The following is a 27,635-nucleotide window of genomic DNA, read 5'->3' as shown; positions in this document are numbered from 1 at the left end:
CTGTGGGGGCGGGAGTGCAGTACCCCAAACCTCCACATTGTTCGAGGGTCAACTGTATATTCCCACAACAAACATAATCTGTACAGAGTACAAATCAGTACTTATAATAGCTCTTTATAATAGGTATTATGTCCATTGAACCAACTGTAGCTCAACAAAGTAGTTGCCTAGACATATGGCTGCTAGTTGTGAAGCAGATTTAGAGACATCTTTGGACTACAGAATCCATGACCTCACCGACTAAGCTATACCACACCCATGCTCTATAGCACACTAACCATTAGACTTTTCTGCAGTGATGTAAATGTTCTCTATCTGTAATGTCTAACCTCTATCCAAAGGTGGCTATTGAGTACTTTAAATGTGTATAATGCAATTCAAGATCTGAGTTCTAAATTATACCTCATGGTCAGTGATATGAAAATTCTTTTAAGGCTAGAATAGCTACAAGAGCAACATCAACTCTTCATCCCAACTTGCAAAATGAGAGAGACCATCCTGGGAACAGGAGGCACTTAGAAGAGTCCCAGGAAATCAGTGTCAGGAGTGCTAACTTTCCTGAGGATGTCCGCCTTTCATTTATCCATGTTCTCTTTGTCTCGTTAGCACATGTAATTGAAAATCCAGGTACTGGAAAATCATCAAGGCTTGGCTCAAGGAGCTAGTCATTCATCAAACAGAGCAGCAGACTTATAATAGTTTCAAACAAAGCAGTGAGGCAGAGAGACTGTGGCCCTGCCGGAAGGAAGAGAAAATAAAGGCACTAGAATGCTGCTCTTGCTTCTAGCTCCATGTCTAAGGTAGAAAGGAAGGAGAATTCTTCCTTCTACCCATCAGAGGTGAGAAAGTTGGTGGCTGACTAAATCATTAGAACAGGGAAAGAACACTGGATAATGTGGATGTGGAAGCAGAGAATTAGGGACTGCTTACGAAGAAGGTTTATTTAGCCTGGAACACTAGGGCATGAGTAAACCAGGACCTCAGGTCAACTCCAGCACCAGACACACATTTCTTGAAAATCAATTTAATTCCATGCCAAAATAAAGACCCATTCTTAATGTTATGCAGACCAGCTCCTCTTAAAACCAAGACAATGAGGTTATTATTTCTTTCCTGCAATATCCATCCATCCATCCATCCCTCTCTCCCTCTCACTGTACCTCTGTCTATTAGTGAGAGCGCTAATACATGACCAGTGGAGATAAGGCAGCACTTCATTTGTGACTTAGATAAGCTGGTGTTCCAAGAGCCAGGCTCTATTGATCAGTCCTGTTAGATATAACCCATCTGACCTCAGGAGGCATATGTAGAGTATAATGTTATTTCTTTTGGTACTCTGGAGTTCAGGATTGTGATCTAGAAAAGCACCTTCTAACCATTATGTAACAATTTAGCAACTTTACAAGTTACTTGAAAAAAAATATAACCCAGAACTCTCTGTCCAATAAAAGGATTCTTGCAATCTTTTTACACCAAGGACTCATAAGCTCTATAAAATACTTAACATTTTTCTTCTGTCTACGTTGTCACTCTTCAATTTAGCTGTCCATCTGGAAATAGGGAGTTTGGATATACGAATTAACATTTTTTAATGAAGAGAAACATTTTATAAAATATAAAACCAAATGAGTTAACTTGAAAAGTACTTTACAGAAGCTAATACCATGGCATTTCTTTCATTAGATAGTTTGCAAACTTCTGGCTGTAAGCTTTTCTTCTTGATAATTACTCCTCCAAATCCATTGTTTACACATTTCAATTTTTCATAAATATCTCTGAGGATATGTTAGAAAATTAACATATCTTACTTTCCTCTGAACATTTCTTGGCATAATTCAAATGCCAGAAATAAATAGTGACAGGCCCGGCAAGTAAATACGTTAGCCTAAAGCCTTCCCGATGTCCAGGTCTGAACTTACCTAAGCTCCAGGTTCTTCTTCACTCCACCTTCAGCACACACAACCCTTCTGACCTTCCCTCTACCTCAGACTCCTGATTGATTTTTCTGAATTCAGTCTTGCTTTCTGCAATCCGTCTCTCATATGTCACTCCTTATATAAATTGCGCTAATGGTCATATTACCCATAAGATAAAAACGTTAACCCTCACTGTGGTTTCTAAGGCCTGACGTGATCTGGCCCCTACTTACCTCTCTGACCCAGCTATCAAATAGAAATTAGATGTGAGTTACAAACGACAGAAACAAACAATATTAATGTTATTAATATATTTTATTTACCCCCAATATAAACTATTATTTTAACATGTAATCAATATTTTAAAAAATGAGATCTCTGTGAATAGAGATAGTTTTACTTCTTCTTTCCAATCTAGAGGTCTCTTACTTCATTTTTCATGCCTTATTGTACTGGCTAGACACCTCAGAATGGATATCCTTGCTTTGTTCCTGATCTTGGAAGGAAAGCATTCATACTATTGAGTATAATGTTAAGTGTGTGTTTTTCACTGAGGCCCTTTATCAAGTTGAAGAAGTTCTGTTCTCTTCCTTTCCATATTTGCAGATAGTTTAAAAATCAGGAATGGATGTTGAATTTTGTCAAATGCTTTTTCTGCATCAAACTAAGATGATTATTTGATTATTCTTCTTTAGTCTATTTATTATGGTGAATTGTTGATTTCTGAATGTTCAACCAATCTTGTATTCTTGAAATAAATCCCATGTGGTGATGATGCATTTTCCTTTTTTGTATTATTGGAGTTAATTAACTAAAATTTTGCTTAAAACTTTTACATCCATGTTCATGAACGATATTGGTCTGTTGTTTTCTTTTCTTTTCTTTTTTATAATGTCTTTGCCTGGTTTTGGATCAGGATAATGTTGGCTTCATAGCAAGTTGGACAGCATTTCCTCTTCTTCAATTTTCTGAAAGCCTGGGTAGAGTTGGTATTATTTCTTCCTTAATTGTTTGGTAGGATTCACCACAGAAGCCATCTGGGCCTACTGTTTTCTTTATGAGACAAATATATGAGTTAGTACATGTAAAGTAACTAGAACTGTGGTTGGCTTACAGGAAGTGCTATTAGCTGTTAATTCTTAAAAATGTCTATATTTTCCAGTAAAGCTTATAAATGTGTACTGCAGAAATTAGAAAATATTTTTAACTTTAAAGAAAGAAAAACAGTGATGCTACTATCCAAACATCACTACTATTAATATTTTAATTCATTCTTCAGTCTTTTCTACAAATAAATAATGCTTGTTTACATTGTTATTGTTTATATTGCCCTGTAAGCAATTTATTAACTTAGCATTTGATTAACATTTCCCATGTCAACAGTTCTTAATAAGTATAATTTCCAAGGCTATATACTCCATTAGAGGGTCATAATATAATTTAACTATAATTTTGTATTTTTAGAATTGTCCTATTTTTCCTCCATGGTAGATCCAAGCATCTCTTTCCTGTATTCGCATATATATTTATGTAAATACATATGCAAACCCTCAGAATATTCCCTCTGGGCCTTCCTTTTATGGTACTGTTAACACACACTGTTAATAGTTAATGTTTGTAGTGTGTTTACTATGTACTAAGTACTGTAATAAGGGTATCATTATCATCATCCCTATTTAACAAACTAGGAAACTGAAGTACCATGATGTCAAGCAACTTCTCCGTGTCACTAGGTAGGGAATGTGAAAGCCAAGATAGGCCATCAGGTTCCACAGCCCATGTGACTGACTACTATGTAATAGTGCCTCTCAGCTTATACTTTGACTTTAAAAATTGTTTTAATGTTCATTTATTTTTGTGAGACAGAGAGAGACAGATCATGAGCAGGGGAGGGGCAGAGAGAGAGAGAGAGAGGGAGACACAGAATCCAAAACAGGCTGCAGGCTCTGAGCTGTCAGCAAAGAGCCCAACGCGGAGCTTCAACCCACAAACCATGAGATAATGACCTGAGCCAAAGTCAGATGTTTAACCGACTGAGCCACGTAGGTGCCCCCTTTAGACTTTTTAAATACGAATTCCATTCCTTATCTAAGTTGCTGATCTTGAGATGTTTGAGTTTTTTCCCAGCTCACCTGCCCTAACCATGTGCTCCCACATGGATTTTGGGAGCATTCCTTCCACTTATTACACATTCCTTGCTCTTTTAGTCATTTATAATTTCACTGCCAACTCCTCTAGTCAGCCAGTCAGAGTACTCATAATCTCAACTGGAAATTGGGACCTATCATCTGATAAAAGGATTCCTTTTCCTATCTTATAAATTTGTTTTTGTAAAAATGATATATATTTTTTAATGTTTATTTTTAAGAGAGAGAGAGAGACAGAGACAGAGTATGAATGGTGAGGGACAGATAGAAGGGGAGACACAGAACCTATAGCAGGTTCAAGGCTCTGAGCTGTCAGCACAGAGCTTGATGCAGGGCTCAAACTCACGAACTGAGCTGAAGTCAGACACTTAACTGACTGAATCACCCAGGCACCCCAATAATGGTATATTTTAATCGAATCACTATACATTCAATGTAAAGACTTTATTGAAAAGAGTAAAGAAAGATAAAAATGGAGACTGCCCTAGAAAATGAAAGATATACCAATAAAATGCAGCAGGTTGTATACATTAGTAACAAAAAATACAGGTTGCCTAGCACCCTAAAATGAACATGAGATAAAAGAATTATCATTTACTAATTATAATCCTCAAAAAAGGTCTTTGTAAATTAATGTTCTGTGTTGAGAATGGCAGGATGGTTTCAACAGCTTTTTATGGCTACACTGTAGTAAATCCGGATGGGAAGCATATATTACTAGAAAAGCCTTTGTGTGTGTTCTGCTCAGTTTCTGAATCTTTCAGAGTGTGTATTTATTTACTTTTTAAATGCTCAGAATCAGCCGTAAGTAGAACTTTTTTCTGTTTAATTCCTTTTCAGAACTGGTCTCCAGTTCTCCACAGTTACTCCCCAAGAGGAAAATGGCGTTAGAATCCTCCTTGATAGCAAGCTTCTAGGTTTAACGCCATTCCACTTCCGCACTTCTCTTTAGGTACCTTTATTCTACCCTAAGTGGATCTGCCGGGACAGGGCATCCCACTGAACTCAGCTGAGATGGAGTGAACAGTTCTTGCTTCCTTGGCTCAACGCTAAGTTTAAGATAGCCAGTGTCCTTGTCCAAGTTCAGTGTGTGTGGGGTTTTGTTTTGGGTTTTTTTTTTTTTTTTGGCGTTCTTTTGTTTTTCTGTAAGTTCCCCCCTAAATATGGGCAGTTTAGTATCAAATGGGTCTTTGGAAGGGAAGCGATCGATTACAAATCACAAAGGAAGTGGGAACAGAGGTGACTGCAATCTGTAGCCATTTTTGGACAGAAAAAGAACGAATTTCGTGAACCTCCCAAAGTAAATGGGTCTAAAAATTTTAGATTGTAAGAACAAACTCCGTCAGCACCCATTACCCCTCGTCTAGGGAGTTTTAGGGAGCGGTAATCTCAAGTTCGCGTGTCTGTCACTTGCCTCATAGCTGATTTCACGTTCTACCTGAGTTGAATGAGAATTGAAAGGAAAACTACCACACGGAACAAGGAGAAAAAGAGCTGGAGGATGCGGGCATCGATCCCGCTACCTCTCGCATGCTAAGCGAGCGCTCTACCATTTGAGCTAATCCCCCACCGCTGGGCACGGGCGGTTATCTCTTCCCCTAGAGAGAGGTCAGAGCATTTAGAAACGGAAAACATGTTTTTCTTGATGAGGTCAAAGTAGCAAAAGCAACAAGCACTCTCCTTCGAGCCGGAGTCGAACCAGCGACCTAAGGATGGCTAAGGACACAGCGCCTACAGTCCTCCGCTCTACCAGCTGAGCTATCGAAGGGAGTGGGCTAGGAAGGTGCCGACTTTTCTTCATGATGTTTACTCATTTTCTAAGCTTCGTGTGCTTTCTACCGCGTTTCCTTCCCGACTCCCAGGTTTGTGGATCAGAAGATCTCCTTCTAGCAACCCCCTACCCGACGCATCTCCTCACAGCCGCTGGAATGAGCGTTTGCGTTGTCCCCTCTCCGCAGCGCACTGAGGAAAAGGGACGGCGGCTGACTCGGGACCTTTCTCTGTATGCTCAGGGAATTCGGGAAACGCCAAAGACGACTTAAAAACGAACTTAAGGCGGTGACCCAGCGGCTGCCCCGCGGAGCGCAGACTCACTGCGGCGCTTGTTACTAGGACGCCACGTTCCCGCTTGGGGAATTCAGAGAATATTTCACACAGGAGTTGCTGCCAACAGGCCGAAACTACAGCCGAAGTACAAGAATCTCCAAGTGTTCCTTAGACTACTACGTTCATTAGGGAAGGGGACCCGTGGAAAGGACCTTAAATTGTAGAAAGTTGGCAAAAAGCAGCCTTGTCTCCTTCGAGCCGGAATCGAACCAGCGACCTAAGGATGTCTCTCGCTAGGAAGTCAGCTACAGTCCTCCGCTCTACCAGCTGAGCTATCGAAGGGACGGGAACACCACCCCTGCCCCTTGAGACTCAACTTTCAGGAACCCGAGCAAACACGCTGGCTGGAGATCGAATAGAGCATGCGCACTCGGGCGACGGAGGAGGGGAAGAGAGTAAATGTCTGTGTGTTGTTTCACGCGTGCGCAGAAACATACCCCGGCTTCCCACCGTAGGATCCTGACAGACCCCGGAAAGGTCCCCCAATTTGTGTGTCCACAGCTAGGGGGACTCAGACTAAGACTCAGCGACTTCGACGTCACCTTCCTTTACAGCACTGCATTAGAGATGACTGCCCGAGTGTGGCCTTACCACTCTGTCATCTATATGTTCCCTCAGTTTCTCTTTGTGTGGAGGGCCAGTGGCGCAATGGATAACGCGTCTGACTACGGATCAGAAGATTGTAGGTTCGACTCCTGCCTGGCTCGCTTTTTCTGTCAGTGATTTTTAAAACCAGACTATTACTTCTTCAGGGTTGCTCAGATCACAAATGCGGCGCATATTTTACTGCACTTCGAGTCCAGAAATCGGTTGCGTGTCGCTTCCAGTGCAGCCCCCTCGAACTCTCTTGAGGAGACGCCGCCGTGGCCGCGGGCGGGGGGCGGCGGTAGGCAAAGTAGGAGCCGCTGGGGACTCCGGGTAGGAAGCGGGGTTCGGAAAAGTGAAGCCCGCAGTCCCCGCAGGAAACGGGTTGAAATGCCAGGGCTGCTTCTGCTGCAGCTTCATTCGTCGGATCTTATAAAATAGTTGAAGAGTCCGGTCACCAAGTCACGGGGAAAACTGCCCACGCACACGCCCAGACAGTGCAGACGAAAGAGAAGGTCTTTTTGGTTCGGTCCCCGTTTTACATTTAATCTTAATTAGAGTATGAACCTCTCCTCGGTTGTAAGCACGGCGTAAAAACCATCGAATAATTTGGGTTCTGTCCTCAAGGGTTTTTTTTAACCGAGAGGGCGTAATGTTGGTTTGAATAAACTGGGTTTTTATTTTGAAGTTATTGATCTTATTTATGGAGAGTAGTTTAGAATTCTCTTAAATCTCCTCAAGGATGATAGCAATTCCCAAAAGTAAAAGCTAAAAAAAAAAAAAAAAAAAGTGAAATTCGGGAAGAGATAAATTAAGGAAAAGAAAATGTGGGGTTAGGGGAAAGAACTAGTTTTCAAGGGGGAAAGTGACTTCCTTAAGGCTACATAAACTGTTAATGGAAGCTAAAAACTGGGGGGAGGGTGGAGAAAGTACAGAGAATTTGAACAAAATAATGGTGGGTTTTATTTTTGTTTCCTGGTGAACATTTTGCCATTTTTGCAGGTAACAAGCTAATGTATGTTTCAAATTACTGTGTTCCTGAGAGTGTAAAAAAATTACCTCTGTGGGAAGTTGCGGCCATATGTTGCAGGCCTTCCCCCAAGTTTGTTGACAGAACTTTCAAAATAAGTCTACAAGGAAAGAGCCTCCATCTAATTCTTACTTTCCTTTCATTTTACAAGGGTGACAAGTAAGGGGTTGATTGTTTGCAAAGGTCGCAGTCATGGCCATCGTTGCCCTGTGAGAGAAACTCGAGCTTCTGGGTGTCTCCCCGTCTTGCGCTCTCTCCCCAGCAGCCGCCAGACCAGAGGAGCACGTCCAAGAGGGCCAAGATGGTGGGTGCTTTCTGGCTCTCTCACTTGTGACAGAAATTCACATAGAGCTAATGTAAATCAGAGAGACATTTGCTATAATGTACAGGGGTGTCCCAGGAAAACCAAGGAGGAAATGTAACTGGGCTTCTCTAAGGTTTTTCTCTCAGCGCCTCTCTGAACCTATTTTAGTGCTCCCTGTTGGCAACCTGGTGCTACCTCTCTCTCCCCAAATGCCTGACTTCATGACAGTTTCCCCTCACAATCTGTAGATCAAATGTTGGTGCCCCCTCCCCCATATACCCAAATTCATGTTGAAAACCTAATGCCCCAGGTGATGATGTTAGGGAGGGCCCGTGAGGTAATTAGGACGTGAAGGTGGAGTCCTCGCGAAGGAAAGTAGTTAAGTACCCTGATAAAAGAGGTCCCGGCGAGATCCGCCCCTCCACTATGAGTGGGCCCAGTGAGAAAAGGGTTCAGCAGTCTGTAACCTTGGATGGGGGTCTTCACCAGAACTGGATTTTGCTGGCCCCTGCTCTAGGATTTCCAGCCTCCAAAACTGTGAGAAACAAAATACCTTTTGTTTATAATCTACCCAGTGTGTGGTATGTTGTTACAGGAGCCTGAGTAGATCTATCAACCAGAGAGAGATCCACTTCTCTTTCTCAGTCTTGACTGCAAAACTCTTCATTGTTCTGGCCTCAGTTAGATGGTCACCTTTGATCCCCAAACTGTGTCCAGGGGTCAGGATTACATGTAGCCATCAGGGCTGGCTCACCTATAGCCATGTAGTTGGGCACGTATGATTTCACTCTCTTCTTCTTGAGATCTCAGTGGAGAGCTAATAAAAATATAAAGAAAAATGGCTATGCAGCATGGAAGACAACAGAAGGTACAGTAAGCAAACCTGAGACTTTAAATAATTTCTGGGATGTGAAATGCAAATGAGGTTATGTGGACACATAGCCCAGAATGGAGAGAAACACAGCTCAGAGTACACATTCTAGAAGCTAGCAGAGACATTTCCCCATGGAGCTCACAAGAGGCTCCACGCACAGAGACAGCAGCACAATGATCAGAGGCCCACAGCATTTTGCAGCTGCTGCTGCTTTTATCCCGTGTGGAACTGCCGGGAGAGCTGCTTAAGCAGAGTGGATTGGCCTGAGGAGAGCCAGTGGGGTGAATACAAGGCTGGGGAGAGAGAGAGTAGAGCCTTATGATATCAGACATGGAAAGAAAAAACAAAAGGCACCCCACCCTCAGAGTGGGACTCTTCCTGAGTTAATTAGTTTGGGGGATTTGAGGGCAGCATGGCCATTTCCTCTCGTGCACCATTAACTAAGAGCCTGCATGTCCCCAGAACCCAGCTGTTTTACAGACACAAATCAATGTAGTCCTTTATTCATGAATGTGAACAAATCTTTGGGACATTTGAAAGGCTACAACAACTTAGAAAAGAAAGTCCAAGATAAACTGATCCATAGAGGAAGCAGATAATGCAAAGAATAGTACAGAACTGGCTTTTTAAATGCTAATCGATATCCTTAGGGACATCTAAGAGGATATTGCAGTAATAAAAACCAAAGTAAGGTGATATTAAAAGGAGCAATGAGAAAATAAATGTGTTCTTGAAAACTAAGAGTTTACTAAGGTGAAAAATAACGTATTGTCATGACTAAATATCAGATTTGGAGATATAGTAGAATGGAAAATATCTCCCAGGTAACAAGAATAAAGAGAGCAGAAAATATAAAAGCATGGAGGATGGACCTGGAAGATGCAAAGGCTTCAGAGTTTCAGGAAGAGAAAGTAGAGAAAATGCATTGAAAGGAATGGAAGAAAGACATTAGTCATCCAATCAAATGGGCCATTCATTCAAATACAGTGAATGAAAACAACCATGCCTGGACAGCCTAGTGAAATGTAAAATCACTGAGGATAAAGATGCAGGCCTAGGTTTTCAGAGATGGGGACAGAAACAAACGAACAAACAAAAACAGGCTAGCTATAAAGGAATGAGAATCAGATTATGATCAGATTTCTTCTCAGCAGTACTGGATGCTAGAACACTGTAGAGCAAGATTCTTGAAGTTCTCTGGGGAAATAATTTTGAACCCAGAATTGTATAACCAATCAACGTAGCAATCACATAAGAATAAATACTTCACACTCTCAAGGTGTCATAAAATTTAAATCCTATGGTTCCTTTCAGAAACAAAAAATAAACATTACTTGAAGATGTTATACTGATTGGGTTCTCTAGGAAGCAAAAGTTGACACAGAACTAAAGTACAAAATTATAGCGGGGAGTAACATCTGGGAATGGAAAAGGAGAGGACACAGTATTAGGTGTGGTAGTTAGACAGCCGTGCAGACCTGACAGTCTTGGTACCAGCAGGGCAAAGATTTCCCTTCAAAGGAGTCTTGAGTTGGGTAGGAATAACTAGGTTTCCATACAATCACTTTGCTCAGTTATAGGCCAAAGGCTGAAAACTTCCTCTGGAAAGCTGAGGTGGGCCCTAAAGTTGTTAACACCTGGAAGTTCTTGGTTAACCATCTTAGCAACTGGGCAGTTCTTTCTGGAAAGGCAATTTAACAGCACATCTCTGTATCTGCCATACATGTACTTCAGTGCAAAAACAATAATAAACGAACAAAACAAAACAAAAATCCAAAAAAGAGGAGTACATAGAATTTAAGGAAAAAGGGAACCAACCAAGGAACTCAAATCCCAGGTTGACAGGGATGCAGCAAGCGAGAAAGCAATCAGGACAAATCAGAAAAAAAAAACAAAAAGTGTCAGAGGGCTCTAAGAAGATGGTGTTTCAAGAACTTGAAACTCACAAAAAAACTCACAAAAAAAGAACAACACAAAGCTTTATCAAGAATTCATAGTCCAAATATTAAATAACCCAAAATCTGGCACAATTTTGAGAGACTGATGGTGTATATTATGGACTAATTTTCCCCTACCCCTCTCCAAATTCTAATACCCCCAGTACCTTAGAATGTTACTGTATTTGGAGATGGAGGCCTTTAAAAAGATAATAAGATTAAAATGAGGTCATTAGGGTGGGCCCTCATCCAATATGACTACTGTCCTTATAGGAAGACAGTAGGACACAGGGAGAAACACCAGACATGTGCATGCATAGAGACAACCATGTGAATGCACCGCAAGAAAGTGGCCATCTGCAAGTCAAGGAAAGAGGCCTCAGAAGAGATCAAACCTGGTGAAACCTTGATCTCAGACCTCTAGCCTCCACAACTATGAGAAAATAAATTTCTATTGTTTAAGCCACCCAGTCTATGGTATTTTTTAATGGCAGCCCCAGGCAACTAATACAGGATTGGTGATGAACATGAAATTTGCTTTCTTTTCTGCATTCTCTGGTATTGTTTACACTTTTGTTTAAATAAGCATAATGTGTGGGGCAGGCCATTTTATAATTGTCATCTAATAAAAATTGCTTAGAAGTCAAAAAACTGAATGCCAAAGATATGAAATGACTTACCTTCAGGAACAGAGTTAAGTAATGGCAGGTGAGATCTCAGATCTCCTGCATCACCAGCTAGGAGTCTGAGGCACTAGTTGGTCTCCCTGTCCCCAGCTGGACACTTGAGGCCTGTAGGGTTAGACAATGACTAGAACATTTGGGGAGTAGCAGTGTTCCATTTATTAAATGGAGCTCTCTTCTTACCTCTGGAACTCAAAGATCAAATCCCTAAGATTTGTTAACAGTGGTGTTCCACAAAAGTTATGTCAAGATACCCTGAGATCTGAAGGGGAAAAGATCACTGTTCATCTTGAAAAATACCTTACACATATGCTCATGAAAGAACTTTCAAGTTCTTCTTTTCAGTTGAGGAAATCATGCTGCAGAGCAGGAAGCTCTACCAAGAAATGTTAAATAATTTCTTCAGGATATTCAGATTGGGGGAGAAGAGCTGAACTCAGGTTTACTGATTCTTCATCCATGGCTTTCTGTACTATTTCCAAGAAGGATTCCATAAGATTGGAATGAGAACATTTGCTTGTTATGAGAAACCACAGAGATAATGTGTCCAAGGTTAGAAAGGGCACCATTTGGGATACCTCCAGGGGAGATCCAGTTGATTTGTGTTATCTACAGTAGATAGGTTCTATATAGTCCCCACAAACAGTGGTTTAGTGAATACCGAACCATTGCTCCTAGGAGAAAGACAAGGTTAAGTTCCTGTGAGCCTCTGTTCACAACATTATCTTAAGTGATCAATAAGTGTTTTGTGTGTTACCGTTTAGACACTTTATATATATTATTGTGACCATAAAATAAATTTTAGCAAGTAGGAAAATTTGTGAATATGGAATCTGAATAATGAGGGTTAACTGTATTATTAGGCCAAGCTAAATCCTGAATTATAAGCCAAATCACTATGTCAAAAGATTTTAATGAGACCAACCCTTGGCCCCCTGCTTCCCTTAAGGAGGTTAAAAGGAACCATTTGCACTACAGAGAGACAGCAAGACTGACCCATCCAATTCTCAGGGCTCCAATAAGACTCCAAGTTCATTTGCAGTCTTTCACACTCAGGAAAATTAGAACTATCATCTTGTTCATACAGTGTCTTTTTTAAAGTTATGATTTGGAAAGCTGGATCTGGAAAAAGATGTTACAGAGAAATTTTCTTCAGAGATTCATATTTATTTCTTTAATAAATATTTATTCAGTCTCTACTATGTGCCAGGCACTGTTATAGTGGTAAGGATGCAGCAGTAAGCAAAATAGCCACAAATTTCTGCTCTGTTGCAGCACATGTATTTTGAAGGGGCAGACAGACAATAGGTTGACAATAAATGATATATATAGTAGGTTTAACAGTGGTGAATGCCAAAGGAAAAAGTAAAGACTGGTAGATCCAGAAACAAAATAAATTGCTGCAGAGCACACACATTTATTTTAAATGATGGTAGATAAAATTCCAGTTCCTTCAGGAAAAATTAGTTTGCCAAGTTGTATTTCCTATGAAGAAATAATAAAGGATTGTTAATTTAGTCATCTGACATAAATAGTGGTATACTTTTACAAATAGAAACTTCACAAAGTATACTTTATTTTGTACAATGGAGAAATTGAGTAATTTCATTTTTATTATGAATAGTTATGAAAAATTATACATCCTATCATGAATGATAGTGAAATGCCTTTTTAAAATACATAATAGCAAATGTTCTCATCCAAATCTTCTGAAAATAATGGAATAGAATGTATTAACTTGGATTTATAGACCTATGGTATTCACTTTTAATGGGGGAGGAATAAATTTGAGTATACTGAGTATAAATGCTGTTTTGATATTAAATAAGTAGTTATATCTGACTCAAATGTCTTATGGGGCTGTGGTGTTGGAATTAAGCAGACAGACCCTGGAGCTGGACTACGTGAGTCCAAGTGCTGGTTCTCTTGTTATTAAAGTCAAAGGTTAATTAGCAGCTCCAATTTTCCTACTTATGAAATGAGAAATAATAGTACCAACTTCAGAGTCTTGCTGTGAGGATCTATATTAAGCACTTAGAATAGTGTCTGGCACATAGTCAGTACTATATATGTAGTACTATATAGTACTTACCATACTATATAGTAATATATCCTGAAAAATTATGGCAGGAACTTTACCAAACATTTTAGTCAGGATTGTTTACTATAAATATCCACAGCTCTAGAATTACTTTTAAAATTAAAATAAAAATCCAACTTTTCACTCCATTGATGCTGCAGTTATTCATTGGTCAGACAAGAGAAGGTGGCAGACAGCTACCAAAGCTACACAGGCTTCCCAGGTAAAGAAATGCTACAGGGAGCTGGAGTGGGGATTGGGGGCAGAGGAGGAGGAGGAGGAGCAGGAGGAGGAGGCAGAGGAAGCAGCAACAGGGGAAGTGTTTGGGCATTTGCCCTTGTAGAATTTGAGAATTTTGAGTCTTTGAGGATTTTGAAGAAAGCCCTGAGAATTAAGTGGGGTGATTACTACAAAGGGCAGTTAAAGAGAAAGTTACATAGTCAACAGAGTGATAGGAGTGAGCATTCTTTTGAAAATGAGAACCTTGGGAAGGAGCTGGGCAGGGAGGTGGAGATGGTTCATTTTCAGGAAGGACAAATGTAGTTGGAAATATAACATCACCATGGAGAGGCAATATAGTGCAGCTGTTAAAAGCATGGATTTGAGGACCAGCCTATTCTATACCTTACTAACTGGGTGATCTTGGCTGAGTTTATTTAAACTTTCTGTGGTTTAGTTTGTTAGTCTGGAAATGGTGGAGTGATAATGCTGATAGTACTTGTCCCATAGATAGTGTGTTAAGTGAATATATAAGTGTAAAATATATCAAGCTAGTAAAAAGCTCTTAGGGCAGCTTCAGGTACTAAGCACTATGACTATTGCTTATAATTGTTCATTTTACAGAATTATTTTTAACTCATGAAAGAATGAATAATCTTTTCAAATACAAATGCTCCTGTGATCCTAAAAGACATCACTTCCCACCTCCTTTCAAATCCTTTAGTTTGATGAATGGGATATGCTGAGAAAAGAAGTAAGAGAGAGCACAGAAAATAGAAAATAAGTAGGGAGGTGAATCACTTTTATTTTCTACGAAAACTTTACCCTCATACTCGGAATAACCTGTATCTTTTAGGTTTTGGTAGCTAAAGTTTTACTCTCTGAGTATGCTATATATTGTTTAAAAGACAAATTTCATCCTAAATACAATGAAGAAACTTTTGAAATGAAGGCACTTTATATAAAACTGTTATGCTAATAAGTTAATCAATATATAGACTTAATTTTTTCAGTTCCTGATGGTTTTCATTTGTTACTTTTAAACCTAGGTTAGCTTTAAAATATTTCTTTCTGCAATTATAATAAAGAAGCCTGAAAAGTGCCCAAATAGATCATTCTAAAAAATATTTAAGAAAATGTTGGAATTTCATTCCCAAAGTGAAAATTTGCACTGAAAATTTTCTCCCTGATTATTCTTCACCAGAAAAGAAAATGCATTGTAGGTCTTTGAGAAGAGACGAATCTGGACAGTATTTCAGGAGTGGAGATATTTGGGTACCAGAGCAGATTACTTGGAAGGAAAATACCTTCACAAGGTAAGATCCCCTCTCTCTGGGCCTGGGAATAAGGACGTACCTGGCACAGAGTTGGGGTGGGGGGGTCTCTCAGGAGCTGAAGAACTTGATCCAGTAATAGGGTTTTTCAGCTTAGGAAGCTGGGATGGCAGCCCCAGCAGCGAACAGAATGTGTTAACAGCCATCCTATTACTGCCGATTTGATTCTGGGAATTTAGTTTTGCTTCTTGGGGACAGCCTGTGAACAGCATGAAAATTCCAGAAAGTTGTATCACACCCATTTAATACTGAGCATGTTTGATGTCTTTTTGGAGAAAGGCTTTTCTCAGAAGTGACATGCATTGTAAGAATTGATCAATTAATCAACAGATATTTGTTAGTTCCTACTTCATTTTTCGAACTGGGCAAAATACAAATGTAAACTCTGACTCTAAGATACCATTCTGGAAATCACTGCTAATTTGAGCCATCTGCAATTCAGAAATAGCTTTGTTTTATACAAGCTGGTTATACACAATTTTAATTTCTGGCCCTTTGTACTCTAGAAGAGCTCAGGAATAATATACAGATAAATGTTATATAGGTGCTTATGAGGGGTGCAGGCTGGACAAAGAGAGGTTTTGGAGAGGTGAGCTTGTGTTTCTCAAATAAAGATTGTTCTTTGTTGGAGTAGGACTGGTGCTCTGGGGATGGATTTGCCTTCATATCAGTGAGGAGTAAGGCAGGGCAAGATGCTAAAATACTTTAAGATAACTCTGTAAATGAGTCAGAGGCTTGACTGGGTACCAAGTGACCATTAATTTTTGTATTAATCAAATTATTCATATTGACATGCAAAAAATTGATATACTAAGCCTTCCTAAAATCTAAAGATTCTAGCAGCTTTTGCATTTCTAGCAGGTGGGAACCTCTCTATTCTATGTTACAGGTTAAACATTTACTCATTTGACAAATATTTCCTGGCTGTGTACCATGTGTCAGGCATTATTTTAAGCCCTGGGGATACAGCAGGACACAAAAATAGCCGGAAATCTTTGCCTTCACAGTATGGGAGACAGTGAAGGCATGTACATAAAAAGCATGTTAGTGAAAGGTACTAAGGAAAAAAGGTAGAGAATAGGAAGCATGGGGTGGGTTGTATATATAGGCAGTGTGGTCTGGGAAAGCTTATGAAGAAGTGACATTTGAGAAAAGATCTTGGGTAAGTTTCTTCATCATCTAAATACATTGTTGTTCTAAATTTATTTCTGACTCAGAGCTACAGTTTAACAAGGTAGCAAGAAATTTCACCTCAGCCAGGTTTTAAGAGTCTTCCCCACTTCCTAGAGATGTGTGGGGTCCTCAGGGTTTCTGTCTTCCTCTTCCAAGTGAGTTTCTAGCCCCTCATCTTGCTCCAGCCTGGTTGCTCCTGGGGTCTGTGTGTCCAACCTTGCAGGAGGAGTCCTTTGAGGGACCAGATGTGGGTACAGGAATCTTTTGTTATGGCTCAGAAGCCATGACTTAAATGTGTCTGTCACTCAGGCATCCAAGTGCTATCTCATCAGAGGGACTCTCCTCTGTAGGGATATTGCCAGTGAACTGGGGAGACCCTGGGACCTTGGGCTTTGACCCAGCCTGTCCCAAAAGTGTCACTGAAGGTTCTTGGTCTCCTCATGAGAAAGAATTCAAGGCCAGATACAACACAGTAGATGTATCATACACAATATGACACAGTGGGAAAGTTTATTTAAGCTAAAGTGTATTCTTCAGATGTGAAAGCCGGTAACTTACAGAGAAGAAGAGCTGTGCATGCTGGGGTTTGGGTTTCTATCTTTCACTGACAATTACTAGGGGTGAACTGTTCATTACTAGGAGCAGGGATTTCTTGGAAGGTGGGTTTTGGCCTTTTCTTCCTTATTTGGCCGGGGGTTTCCTGTTATGGCATCCACCATCTTGGGCCTGTCTGTTTTGATCTGGCTTTTTATGTAGTGCTGCCAGGACAGGCCTCTGACTTCTCTGATAGTTGGCCATGACTTCCTCTCCGCTGGCTTCTGGGTATCCTGTTAGAACCTCACTAACTGCTTACTCTAACAGAGCAAGTCTGGACCACTCTGGGAGCTCCCCTCCAAACTCCCAAACCCATCTTTAGTCCAGAGGCCCCTCATAATGGGGTTACTTCTCTCCCTCAAGTTTCAACACATATCTTTCAAACAGCCCTTCTGATAGCCCAAGTACCCAAACAGAAGCCTGGGTGGTGGTTTTCCAGGTGTCTCTCCACATTTGCTTTTAACCTCAGGTCATGGTAGCAAGGGAGTGACCTTTATAAGATGAATCTCAGAAGGAGGGCCCTCATTCCTTTGAGTCTCACTAAGGATGAAACACAATTAAAGTCTCAATAAATTACCTTGCCATACATTCAAATAATGAATGTGGTCACTATGAATTATTTCTGTCAATACACGAGAATTGTTAGAGAAACTTCTGTTCCCCTCGGGCCTATCAGCAGTATGAGTATTTGTGCTTGAATTTAGAGGGGGGAAAGTCATCCTTTATGAATATTGTTACCCAGACTATTTGCTATCTCTCCCTCTCCCGCTGGTTGGGGGTAGATTTATAATAGTTCAGTTTATGTAAAAGACCAGTAACCCTGGACATGGCATTGGTAGTGGCCAGCCGAGAGATTAGGAGACTAGAACAGAGGAGTAAGGGTCTAATGGAAGAAAGGTGGGAGTGGGAGGACGGAGGAGAACAGGGAAGGAGATGGAGTAAGCAAGCAAGGAAGAAATGAGACTGAGGAGAAAATGAAGTTAGACACGATAAAGGAATGAAAAAACAATAAATCTAGAATAAGGAGTAAGGATGATAAAGAAACAAGTGAGGAGCACTGATTCAGTGTTAAACTCCTACAGTCAGAAGGTCAGAAGTTTGAACTGGGTGCCACTGGGCAAAAATCTAGGTGGTGGCAGAGCTGCATTTCTTTTTTGGAGGCTCTAGAGGAGAATCCATTTCCTTAAATTTTCCAACTTTTGAGGTTGCCTGCATGCCTTGGTTTATGGCCCCTTTCTTCTTGTAACTTCAAAGCATATCTCAAACCATTCTTCTAGCATCACATTTCTCTCATAGCCGGGAAGGATTCTCCATTTTTAAGGAGCCATGTGATTAGATTATGCCCACTTGAATAATTCAGGATAATCTCATCTCAGAATCATATGCAATGACCTCTGCAAAGTCCCTTTTACCGCCAAAGGTATGTATTCACTGATTCTGGGAATTAGGATAAATACATCTTGGAGGATAAGTGCCAACCTCAGAGATTACGTTACCCTAATTGGAACCCTCTCTGGAGATCAAAAGATCAGGCAGTGCATTACAAGTGAGTATATCTGCAGGGTAGGCCGCATCAGATGTGTTTTAGCATATGTACCATTTAAAACATAGAAATAGAGTGTCATTTATTCTCAAAGAATTAAAAAATATGTATTTTGGTAAACAAAAATGCATATACATATTTTATTATGTCATTATGTAAAACAGGAAAAAAATAAGTAGATGAACTTTGAAACCTTATATGAAATCCCCTACTCTGATAACCTGAAGCCCAGAACTAGAGAGTAAGCCACTGAAATGCTGGTTCATTAGACCCTTTATGAGGATCACAGTGAGCATGTTTCCTCTTGGTGCTTCTCTGCTAAGATGCCTATGGATTCAGAATAACTGAAGGTGAATCTGGATGGCAGCTACTGTTGATCCCTACAGGATGCCTAAATAGCCTCTCCTCAAATGAAGAGTTGATCCTTGTTTCTATGTAGCTATTGGGCATTCTGTAGATTCATTTCCTCATTCATATACATTCATCATTGTAACCAGTAATTAGCCCCTTGTGTGGAACATTGACAAGAACCCCATTATGAATTTAATCCCACCACCTGATTCTGATTCTGATTCATGTGCTGTTCTTATCTTTCTACTCTTGTACCAGCTCTCTGGATAGGCCGGGAGTAGAAGTAAAACATTCCATGTGAGAAAGAAAAATGAGGTCTGGGAGTAAAAGAAAGGAACTTTGTGATTTACAGGTTGCCCTTCAAAAATAGGCCTGACCTTTTCGCTTTAAAAGACTTCAGGAAGGAAATGTAGTGGCTCAAATTATCCACAGACATGGCTACTTATCTTATGTTCCTATCAAATGGAAAATAGCACTTGATTGTTGAATAGAGTTCCAAATCACTTACTAGCCACTAGAGCCATTAGTATGGGTATCTTCCTGGGTTTTGTTGGGTAAGAGTTTATCTATGTAAGAAGTCACATTATACAAACATATACAAAATTCACATAAAACCACCTTATATTTGCCAATCACTTGACTCTGTAGAGTTCTTTCACCTCAGCTATTTCATCTGGTCTCAAGGCAACTTGGTAGGTGGTCAGAGCAGATAAGAAAATGGAGTCATAGAGCAATTAGCCATATTCTCATCTCACTTGGTCACAAGGTTAGGTAGTGAGAGTTTAGATTAGAACCAGTTTTCCTAACTTTCAAACCAGGGCTTTTCCTACTTGATTATGTCAATTAAAAAAAAAATCCAGTATCTCAAAAGTTAAATCAGAGTTTTAATGACTTCATAACTGTCAGAGTTATAACACCAATTTTCACATTTCACTTTCAGTGTATATTTAGGCTCATTTAACTGTAATTTGGTGGTGGGGAGAATAAGAAACAGAAAAAAGGAAATGGCATTTCATGCAATATTATATAAAAACATAATAAGATCTTGAAAACTATAATATTATATAAAGACCAAGAAAAAAAACCAACACTCTCTGTACTATTTTAGAACATGGTTTTAGCACATGGTTTTGATTACATAATGAATATAAGGATCAAACAGTAACTGCAGACATGACCTTTGAGCTTAATTGTTTAATATGCGCAGAGCTGAGCATTTTCTGATCATTGTAATTAATCCCACCCAAAACAGGGTAAATGATACGCCTTTAAGACTAAAGTTACGCTGGAGAATTCAGAATTCTACCTTTTACCCTGTATGGTTTTTTTTTTCTCACTTTGTCTAATCTAGGTCAGTTTTACAAAAATTATTTTTACTTAAAATAATGGTCAATACATTTTCCAGGGCTGGTTTTCAGGGCTGGTTCTGGATCCAGAAAAATCATTAATTTAACCAAGTTTTGTTTTGTTTTTGTTTTTGTGCCCATCTAAAAGTATACACAAAACCTCTTCCTGGTGTTACTCAACAATTTTCAATAAATGACCATTTTTAATCTTTCAAAGGTATACTTCAAAATTAAGTGATTTGTCTTTTTTACCTAATAATTTCTTCCTGCCTTTTGAAATATTTCTCTTGCCATATTGAATATTGACAGAGAAAAGTCTCCACATATGTTTAAGATTCCTCTTAAATTCTCTATGTTTTGCTGATGATATTTGTGGCAGATAGGAATATTGCAATTCAGTTAAATAGATGAAAAGTAGCTTCTGTTTGGAATGCGGCAGTAAGGAATTAGGTCTGGGTCACATAAAGGGCAGGCTCATGAAGCCTGTGCAGTGCCACTGTCTTACTTCAGGCAAGGAGCATAAAATAACTTTCCAGGCTTTTATTCATCAAAATGGAAGGTGTTTCATTAGGAATTCAACTCAAAGAGTGAGACTGCATACTGAGGAAACTATATAGCAATCATCTTTCCCTAACCTAAAAATAAAATACAAATGTGGAAAAGTTCACAGCATTTCATGCCCCCTACCATGCTCTCCCATGACCACCTGGAGACATGGCTGGACCAAGAGGAGGTATTGTGGACCCTCAGTGGTCTCAATATTAAGAGTCTGTGCAATAACTTCGAGGTCCTTCTCTGATTAGCTGTGTTTTCTCATTTGCATTTGTAGGCTGGAGAACAACTGGAAAGTCCACATCTAAAAATAAAGCAAAGCAATAAACACCCTCTTATTATGTTACATTTCCTTTAATGGGGCAAATGGTAGATATTTTTGTTGAAATGATGATTGGCAAACCAATTCAATTCATAAGATATTAAAGTTGCCTACACTTTAAAGGACATCAAAAGGAAGGAGACACTATCTTTACTCTTCATTTAAGTTCTATCAATTATAGAACTGTAAAACAAAAGCACTGAATCCAGCTTTCAACCTGAAGCAATTGCTGACCCTGGTGAACTTGAGCTTTAGTTTTTGCCATGTTGTGGGGATGAAGGCAGGTCTACCACATATGTCATATAGACTCTAATGTATATCTGTATGAAAAATGCTCCCTAAAGTTGTTCAGTGTACAATTACATATATGGTCCTGATTGGGAGAGAGGTCAAAACCTAGAGCTTGCTTAGATGAAAGTCTAATAGGAAGCATCCCATATAAAGCTAAAACCCTGGCTATCACTCTCTAAATCACCATACCCCTAAATCTGCAAGGAAATTTATTAGGCTTGAGTTTTGGTGCTGAGGTGAGAGAGGAAAGAGCACCCCTACAAATACTTAATGGCAAGCTAATGAGCATGCATACTGGCAGATCAAATTTAAATATTTATGTGTTCCAGGAAACCTCAAGCTGATAGTTTAGTTTAAAGGTCCAATATAAGATGTGCTCCCAAGCACCTAGCAGAAGGGATTGGCCCTACCTTCAACCTAGGCCTCAATGATTCATTAAACTATTGCTTAAAAACATGAACTCAAGGTAAAAATAAATAGAGAGGGGAGATACAGAGAAATAGAGAAAGATCCCCCAAAATAACTAAAAAATTGCAAGAAACATAACTAATAGTAAAAAACAGAGAGAGAAATGGAAAGATTGAGAAGGAAGGAGTGAAAGATTACACACACAAACAAAGCACACTGAGTGAGAGCTAGAAGAAACAATAGAAGACCAAATCAGAGAATTAATGAAGTGGAAGACAGATCTAAGGAGGTTAACCAGAATGTAACAGAGAAACAAAGAAATAAAATATGAAAGAGGTTAAAAGAAATGAGGAATAGTGATAAAGTCTAACATATCTGATAAGACTTTCATAAAGAAAAGATTAGAGGGGAGCGCCTGGGTGGCTTAGTCAGTTAAGCCTCTGGCTTCGGCTCAGGTCAGATCTCACGTTCGTGGGTTCAAGCCCCACGTCAAGCTTTGTGCTGACAGCTCAGAGCCTGGAGCCTGTTTTCAGTTCTGCATCTCCCTCTCTCTCTGCCCCTCCCCCTCTCATGCTCTGTCTCTCTCTGTATCAAAAATAAATAAAACATTTTAAAAAATTTAAAAAAAAAGATTAGAGGTAATATTTGAAGATTTAATGGCTGAGAATTCTCTAGAAAGACACCAATCCCCAGATTCAAGAACCAGCCAGGATAAGTTAAAGAGAAAGACATATTAATGACATTAAAGAAGACCAAAGACAATGGTTTCAACAACAATCTTATCTCTGAATAGCAAATGTGAAGGCCAGAAAAAAAATGGAATTATATTTTTAACATGCTAAAAGAAGGTATCTATCAATAAAGTTTGTTTACAAACTGTTATTGTTACTTTTTTAGAAACCATGATATGAAGGCATTTTCAGACAAGAAAAATAGAAATTGTACCACCAACAGACTCAATTTAAAAGATGTGATTCAGACACAAAGAAAGTGTTACTAGATGGAAAATTTGTGCTGTAAAAAACAATGATTAGTAAAGAAAATGGTAAATATGTGAATAAGACTAAATGATTATTAACTATATACAGCAATAATAATTTATGAGGCTTAAAATTAAGATCAAACTAGAATACAACAATGGTGTATAAATCAGAAAGTAAGTGATCAGAGTTAAAGTACTACACAGTTCTTGAATTGTTCAGGAGGAGGTAAAGATACGAATTAACTTTAAACTTTGATAACTTAAGTATGCTTGATAAATGTTTAGGATAACCCTAAAATAACAGAGCAATGAAAGCGTTGTTAAAGAGTAACTACATAACAATATAATATTCAATTCACTAAATAGCTATACAAATTCTAAACTTGTATACACTAATAAAAAAGCCTCAAAATATATAAAGCAAAACTGACAGACTTTATAGAAAAATAGAGAAATCCATCATCATGGTGGAAGATTTGAATACTTCCTTCAGTAATGGACTGATGAAGCAAACAAAAAAATCTTTAAAGGTATAAAGAATTTAAAAATAAATTAATTAATTAAGAAAAAGAATTTTAAAAGTACAATGTTGTTGACTAAACTGGGTCACACATACCTTGTCTCCTTGCTCCAGCTCATATGTTAAAGTCCTAACCTGCAGTACCTCAAATACGAATCATATTTGGAGAGAGGGTCTTTAAAGAGGTAATTAAGTTAAAATGAGATTCAGTGTGGGCATTCATTCAATATAACTGGTGACATTATAAGAAGAGGATATTAGGACACAGATACATAGAAGGAAGACCATGTGAAGACATAAGGAGAAAATGGCCATTTACCTACCAAGAAGAGAGGCCCCAGAGGGAGTCAATCTTAATGACACCTTAATCCTTTACTTCTAACCTCCAGATTTGAGGTTAGAGAATAAATTTCTGCCATTCAAGCCACCCTGTCTGTGGTTCTTTGTTAACAGCAGCTCAAGCAAACTAGTACACACAATAAGTTGGGTTTATTTAATAGTCCTATGTGGAACAGTGAACCTAACAAATGCATAATATATTGTTTTGAAGCAATATGAGACATTTATAAAAATTAAGTTCTAGGATACAGAACAAATCTCAAGACAATTTGAACTATTATTCTCTCCACAGTTTCTGATCACAGTGCAGTTAAGTTAGACACAAACAACAATAAAGAACCTGAGAAATCCCCATAGGTCTACAAATTAAAACATATATAGACTTAACTTAGAGATCAAAGAAAAATTATAATGGAAATGAGAAAATATTTAGAACTCAGATTATAAGAACATTGTAAGAATGTGTGTGTGTGTGTGTGTGTGTGTGTGTGTGAGAGAGAGAGAGAGAGAGAGAGAGAGAGAGAGAGAGAGAGACACTAAAGTGTTACTTGCAGGAAAATTTATAGTCTTACATGCATAATATCATAAAAGAATAAAGGCTGAAAATTAAGAAGTTTAAAAATTAAGAAGTTAGAAAATTAACAATAAATTAAGAGAAATAATAAAGAATATAAATTAATTAAATAGAAACAATTGCATGAGAATCAAAGCCAAAAGTTACTTATTTGAGAAAACTAATTAAATTTTCAAATATTTGGTAGAATGGGTAAAAAAATAAAGGCAGAAATAACCAATATAAAAAATGAAAAATGGGACATTAATGCAAATACTACAGATGCATGAAAGGTAATGAGGAAATTTTGAAGAATTAATTTTTTAATAAAGCAAATCTAGATGGCCTATAAACATTAAATACATTGAATCAGTAATTTAAAATTTGTAAATCTACAAGGAACTCACCAAACTCCACACCCAAAAAACAAATAACCCAGTGAAGAAATGGGCAGAAGACATGAATAGACACTTCTCCAAAGAGGACAACCAGATGACAACTAGATGGCCTACAGGCACATGAAACAATGCTCAACATCACTCATCATCAGGGAAACACAAATCAAAACCATACTGAGATACCACCTCACACCAGTCAGAGTGGCTAAAATGAACAAATCAAGAGACTATAGATGCTGGCAAGGATGTGGAGAGACGGGCACCCTCCTACACTGTTGGTGGGAATGTAAACTGGTGCAGCCACTCTGGAAAACAGTGTGGAGGTTCCTCAAAAAACTATCCATAGAACTCCCTTATGACCCAGCAATAGCATTCCTAGGGATTTACCCAAGGCATACAGAAGTGCTGATGCATAGGAGCACATGTACCCCAATGTTCATAGCAGCAATGTCAACAATAGCCAAAACATGGAAAAGGCCTAAATGTCCATCACCTGATGAGTGGATCAAGAAGATGTGGTGTGTATATATATATACATTGGGTTTATCTCAAGAATGCAGGATTGTTTTAATATTGGAAAAATATCTTCTATAGTTCTTCATATTTAACAGATTAAGGAAGACAAATCATGACCATCTCAACTGATGCAGAAAAAAATATTTGATAAAATTTCACTCATGACAAACTTCTAATAGGAACATAGCCAGTTTTCTTAACCTGACCAAAAACCTGCAGCAAGCCTCATAGTTAGGATGCAATCTTGAAGGCACCTTTTCTTCAACATTTTACCAGTAGTCTCAGCAAAAACAGAAAGGCAAGACAGAGAAAAAAATTATAAGAGATGGGAAGGAAGAATCAAAACTATCACTGTTCACACATGATAAAAGCAATTATGTAGAAATCCTGAAGAGTTTACAGATAAATAATTGGAAATAGAGATTTAGTTTCTTTAATTCAAAATCAATGTTTAAAAGCACATTTCTGTATGCCAAAACAAAGTAGAAAACTAATATTATTTATCAGTAAGTATATAAATGAAAAAAGTATTCAGAATAAATGTAACCAAAGGTACATAAGATATCTTTAGCAAAAGCCAGTAAAGAAGACCTAAATAAATGAAGAGATATACCATGTCACATGTTAGAAGGCACATTTTTAAAAATGCCAGTACTATGTAACTGAACTACAGAGTCATTGCAATTCTAAACAAGATCAAAAGTTTTGTTTAAAAACTTGACAAAGCTGATTCTAAAATTTATATGGAAAAGCTGAAGGCCAAGGATACATAAGACTCCCTGAAAAACAGAGCAGGAAGACTTGCCTAAACAGTACTAGGAATTTTATAAATGGGCCAGGTGTTATATACAGAGAGAAAAAATGAGCAGTGAACCAGAACAGAAAGACTAGAAACTCTTCCATATTTCTATTGAAACTTAGTGTATTCTAAAACCAAGACTAGAAATCACTGTGCTGTGACAATTTTTTTCTACATAAAAAACTTAAAACTAGAACCATACATTATATGACATATAAAAATCAGTCCAGATGATTAAACTTGTAAATGTGAAGAGCAAAACTATAAACTTTGAGAGGACCGTATAGAAGAATCCCTTTATATCCTTGGGATAGGGAAAGATTTCTTATAATACAAAAATCACCAAAGACAAAGGCAACAATTGACATTTTGCTATATTAAAACTGAGAACTTTGGTGTGTCAAAAGATACCATATAGTGACAAATACCAAGACATAAACAGAGAATAACTTTTAAACAAACATACTAGTTAATACCCAAATATAAAAAATCAGAAAAAAAATACATGATATAATGAAAACCTGCGAAAGATTCAAATAGACAATTCATAAAAAGAAAACCTCAAATGAACAACAAGCATATGAAAAAAAGAGATAAAAATTAGAACCAAAATGGTATACCATTTCCCACCCACCAGATTGACACACAATTTGTCTGGTGATATCAAGTGTTGACAAGGATGTGGAGCAACAGGAACTCTCATTAACTGTTAGTAGGAACGGAAATTAGTGTAATGATTTTGCAGAAGAACTTGGCATTATCTAATGAAGTAGAGATGTACAAACAGTTAGACTAAGATATTTGCTACTAGCACTTATGCGCCAGAAGACCCGTATAAGAACATTCATAGAAGCATTTTTTGTAATGACAAGAAAGTCATTACAAAATATGTTAGCAGTAGAATGGGTAAATAAATTTATGGGATGTTCTCACAGAAGAATACTTTACAACAGTGAAAATGAATGAAAGGCAGTCACAACACAATGTGAATGGATCTTAGAAATATTACATTGAGTGACAAAAGTTGGAGGGTAATTGTTAAATATAAACCCACTCACTTAAAGTTTAGAACTATTCAAAACCAAGCAATATACTGCTTAGGAATATAAATTTATATATTTGTAATACTGATATATTTGTAGAAAGACTATTAAGGAAATGATCACAGTATAATAGCCAGGACATGATGGAGACAACGTAAGTGTCCGTCGATGTTTGAATGGATAAAGAAAAAATGTGTGTGTGTTGAAATATTATCTTGCCATAAAAAAGAAAGAAATCTTGCCATTTGTTAACAACATGGATAGAATGTGAATACATTAAACTAAGTGAAGTAGGTCTGATAAAGACAAATACTGTATGATCTCACTTATGTGTGGATTTAAAAAAAAACTTATAGAAAAAGAGATTGGGTCTCTTGGGTAAATCCCCAGCAATGCTATTGCTGGGTCATAAGGGAGTTCTATCGATAGTTTTTTGAGGAACCTCCACACTGTTTTCCAGAGCGGCTGCACCAGTTTACATTGCCACCAACAGTGTAGGAGGATGCCCGTCTCTCCACACCCTCTCCAACATCTATAGTCTCTTGCTTTGTTCATTTTAGCCCCTCTGACTGGTGTGAGGTGGTATCTCAGTGTGGTTTTGATTTGTGTTTCCCTGATGATGAGTGATGTTGAGCAGAAATGCTGATGCATAGGAGCACATGTACCCCAATGTTCATAGCAGCAATGTCA

The 27,635-nt window shown here is 38.4% G+C and overlaps 1 protein-coding gene and 4 non-coding genes across 8 annotated transcripts in view; 1 reads left to right on the top strand and 4 right to left on the bottom strand.

Annotated features, from left to right (window-relative positions):
* Positions 1-5,558: 5,558 nt before the first annotated feature.
* Positions 5,559-5,631, bottom strand: TRNAA-AGC. The gene has a single exon. It is a non-coding gene; the product is annotated as a tRNA-Ala (tRNA).
* Positions 5,632-5,741: 110 nt separating this feature from the next.
* On the bottom strand, positions 5,742-5,831 carry TRNAY-GUA. The gene is given in 2 exon segments: positions 5,742-5,777; positions 5,795-5,831. It is a non-coding gene; the product is annotated as a tRNA-Tyr (tRNA).
* A 527-nt stretch (positions 5,832-6,358) lies between these two features.
* TRNAY-GUA lies at positions 6,359-6,451 on the bottom strand. The gene is made up of 2 exons: positions 6,415-6,451; positions 6,359-6,394 (listed from the first exon to the last, which is right to left on the bottom strand). It is a non-coding gene; the product is annotated as a tRNA-Tyr (tRNA).
* A 352-nt stretch (positions 6,452-6,803) lies between these two features.
* TRNAR-ACG lies at positions 6,804-6,876 on the top strand. Its single transcript has one exon. It is a non-coding gene; the product is annotated as a tRNA-Arg (tRNA).
* Positions 6,877-12,846: 5,970 nt separating this feature from the next.
* DNAJC5B (DnaJ heat shock protein family (Hsp40) member C5 beta) overlaps positions 12,847-27,635 on the bottom strand; it is a 98,628-nt gene continuing 83,839 nt past the window's right edge. For 2 of the 4 annotated variants that reach the window (XM_029924003.1, XM_029924005.1), the window contains exon 6: positions 19,974-21,078. In XM_029924003.1, the coding sequence (XP_029779863.1) occupies positions 20,984-21,078 (95 nt within the window). In that variant the 3' untranslated portion in view covers positions 19,974-20,983. Of the gene's footprint in view, positions 13,068-15,237; positions 15,415-19,973; positions 21,079-27,635 lie in introns of those variants that run through there. The other 2 variants (XR_003903446.1, XR_003903445.1) reach the window with 2 other exon arrangements.

The sequence above is a fragment of the Suricata suricatta genome, chromosome 15, assembly GCF_006229205.1.
Source record: "Suricata suricatta isolate VVHF042 chromosome 15, meerkat_22Aug2017_6uvM2_HiC, whole genome shotgun sequence".
NCBI lineage: Eukaryota > Metazoa > Chordata > Mammalia > Carnivora > Herpestidae > Suricata > Suricata suricatta.
The sequence above is the reverse complement of the archived record's forward strand: the minus strand, read 5'-3'. Positions and strand labels throughout refer to the sequence as shown.